At 36.5% G+C, this 2,575-nt stretch overlaps 1 protein-coding gene across 1 annotated transcript in view; it reads left to right on the forward strand.

The window, feature by feature from the left end:
* Nucleotides 1-699: 699 nt before the first annotated feature.
* The window catches only part of LOC102213656 (alpha-2-macroglobulin-like), a gene marked incomplete at both ends in the record, with an annotated part of 12,302 nt that continues 10,426 nt past the window's right edge, over nt 700-2,575 (forward strand). The window contains 3 exons of the mRNA XM_005755312.1: nt 700-763; nt 911-1,056; nt 1,386-1,535. Coding sequence (XP_005755369.1) covers nt 700-763; nt 911-1,056; nt 1,386-1,535 — 360 coding nt within the window. The remainder of the gene's footprint in view (nt 764-910; nt 1,057-1,385; nt 1,536-2,575) is intronic.

Genomic DNA, 2,575 nt, shown 5'->3' on the forward strand with positions numbered 1-2,575 from the left:
TCTATCTATCTATCTATCTATCTATCTATCTATCTATCTATCTATCTATCTATCTATCTATCTATCTATCTATCTGTGTATCTGTGTATCTGTGTGTGTGTGTGTCTCCTAAATTATGTCATGTTATGTAACATGTCAAAAACATATCATTCCAAGTGGTCAACATCTTATGATAAATTAGGCCTGTTAGTAGAATTGGCAGATTGGAAGAACCAATATTGACATATTGGATGAAAAACCCCTTTGATTCATGCATAAGCTCATGTCAAGCCAAGATTAACAGAGCTGTATCGTAACACAACCAATGAATATATGAAAGATTTGGCCTTAAGGATTAAGCTTTGCATGTCTGCATGGTGTACTGGCTCTGAAGTAGTAGCTCAAGCTGATCGCACATCCTGTATTCACAATGCTTGCACATTGCACTAAAGAGGCCATGTCTATTTTATGTGGAAGTAATGTCAAGCTACACAGGGAGAAGGCAGGAAGTTACACAAATAAACAGCAAAGTAAAAAGTTTCTAGTTTCTGTTTCTTTTTTGTAAGTTTATTCTTTTGAAGTTTTCTGCAACTGCAATAAAAAGCAGCCTCTTTGAGTTTATTCCTCTGTCTGAGTGTCCTGCGTTTGGGTCCTCCATCCTGCCTGCCACATAGCACTAACAATGACACATCCTGTGTCATTTTCTTCTATATTCTTCAGGTATTGTCCAGAGGAGCTATTGTCATGCAAGGATTTAAACAGATTAAAGTTAAACATCAGTCAGGTATGTAAAGCATGGTTGAAATCATGAGTTCATCAGATTCTTTTGTAATATTATGTTTTACAAAAGGCCACCCTTTTAAAAAAAGGTTTGGTGATTATTAAAATAAGGCGTATATATTAGCTTTTTTGGTTTTCTTGTTTGTTTCAGTGAATGAAGGGGAAGTGTCTTTTAAATTGAGAATTTCTCCTGACATGACACCAGTCGTCCAGATTGTAGCATATGCTGTACTTCCCCGTAAGATTGTGATCGCCCACAGTGCTGACTTCTCCACTGAGAAATGCTTCAGTCACAAGGTATGTGGTGTTGTAAACTGTGTGCAGCTGTGTTAGTTATATTTATCAGTGTAAGTTTAAAGTGTAGGTTTAAAGCATGCCTTTCATATGAAACTATGACATACAAAAAACAAACTTCCAAGTGGCACAGACTTGTCACTCCAAACAAGGAGGTCACAGCATTTGCCAGCATGGAGTGGGCAGCATGGAGTGGGCAGTGATCATTACACCTGAACTCCAAAAAACACATGGGAGCTAATGAATGGTTTCTGTGTTATACATGCTTGATGTTTTGTTCTTTTAAAACCATTAAAGTTTAGATGGTGTGATGTATGATTTGTGTGTGTCAGGTGTCATTGGAGTTCACGCCTTCTTCAGCTGTCCCAGGAGAAAAAACCAACATGCAGGTGACGGCCCTTCCACACTCTCTGTGTGGTGTGAGTGCCATCGACAAGAGTGTCCTCATAGAGGAGCCTGGGAATATTCTGGATGCAGATAAGGTAACTGTGATCTCAACAACAGTATACATCCTTTACTTTCAGTCTCTTCTAGTGTCATAAGTATCAGACATTATATGAAGGCAACATGGCACTCAGTTTGTGGGGAAGTTCCATAATTGCAAAGATGGGGATTCTCCTGCATCTAAAGAGTCAATTAAGACAGATGAGAATGAGTATGAGGTTCATAACAGTTTAAGCTGTGTCATGGCAGTATCTCTTTTCCTTGCTGTGTAAGCATAGCATCTTTTCAGTTTTCTGGTGTATTGAACCAATGCCTGTATATATAACTTTAAGCATGCATGGTATAAGTTTAAATTTCAGAAGAACAGAAAGTTTTTGAAGCCTTATTTTTAATAAATAACTGTGTTGAGGTGTTTCCAGGTTGCATGGCCTAATTGTAAATGTTGCTTCTAGATTGGTTTTATTGGCCACTCAGAGGTTTTGTTCTCTTCCTTTTTTTTCCTGTTTATTTTCTTCTTTTTATAATACAACTATAAATACAGTTCAAAACTGATTTTGTTATGAAAACGATTTGCATGCGTGTATAACACATATAAAGTACGTTTGGATAATAACATATTGAACGCACATTTTATATACCCAAAATTCAGTTGACACACTGAAATTCAAGTACATAACTGTAATTTTACATGTTTTTCAGAGATGACAATACTAATAATATATTAGCATTAAAAAAAAACTTTGATCAAAGAGCTTGCACATATTGGTGGATTACCAATTACAGAAACATAAGAACATGATTTTGGTAATAAACAATACAGTTTATTTAACACAGTGGTGGTATAAAACTTTGAGTGGTGATGTGATAAATTTTACAGTTTTTCTCAGTCGCTTTGGTGCGTTTCTCAGAACACCATTAACATTTGCACAGCAGTTAGTGCATTTCCCAAAACAATTACCGTAGTGCAAACTGCAAAACCTAGTGGATAGCCTGCAAAAGCACGTCACATGCACAGAATTGATTATCCATACCTCAAAAGCAAGTATCCATGTCAATGAAACTGTCAGTGCCATCAAAA

The sequence above is a fragment of the Pundamilia nyererei genome, unplaced genomic scaffold (assembly GCF_000239375.1).
Source record: "Pundamilia nyererei isolate P.nyererei 1_Seehausen unplaced genomic scaffold, PunNye1.0 scaffold01187, whole genome shotgun sequence".
NCBI lineage: Eukaryota > Metazoa > Chordata > Actinopteri > Cichliformes > Cichlidae > Pundamilia > Pundamilia nyererei.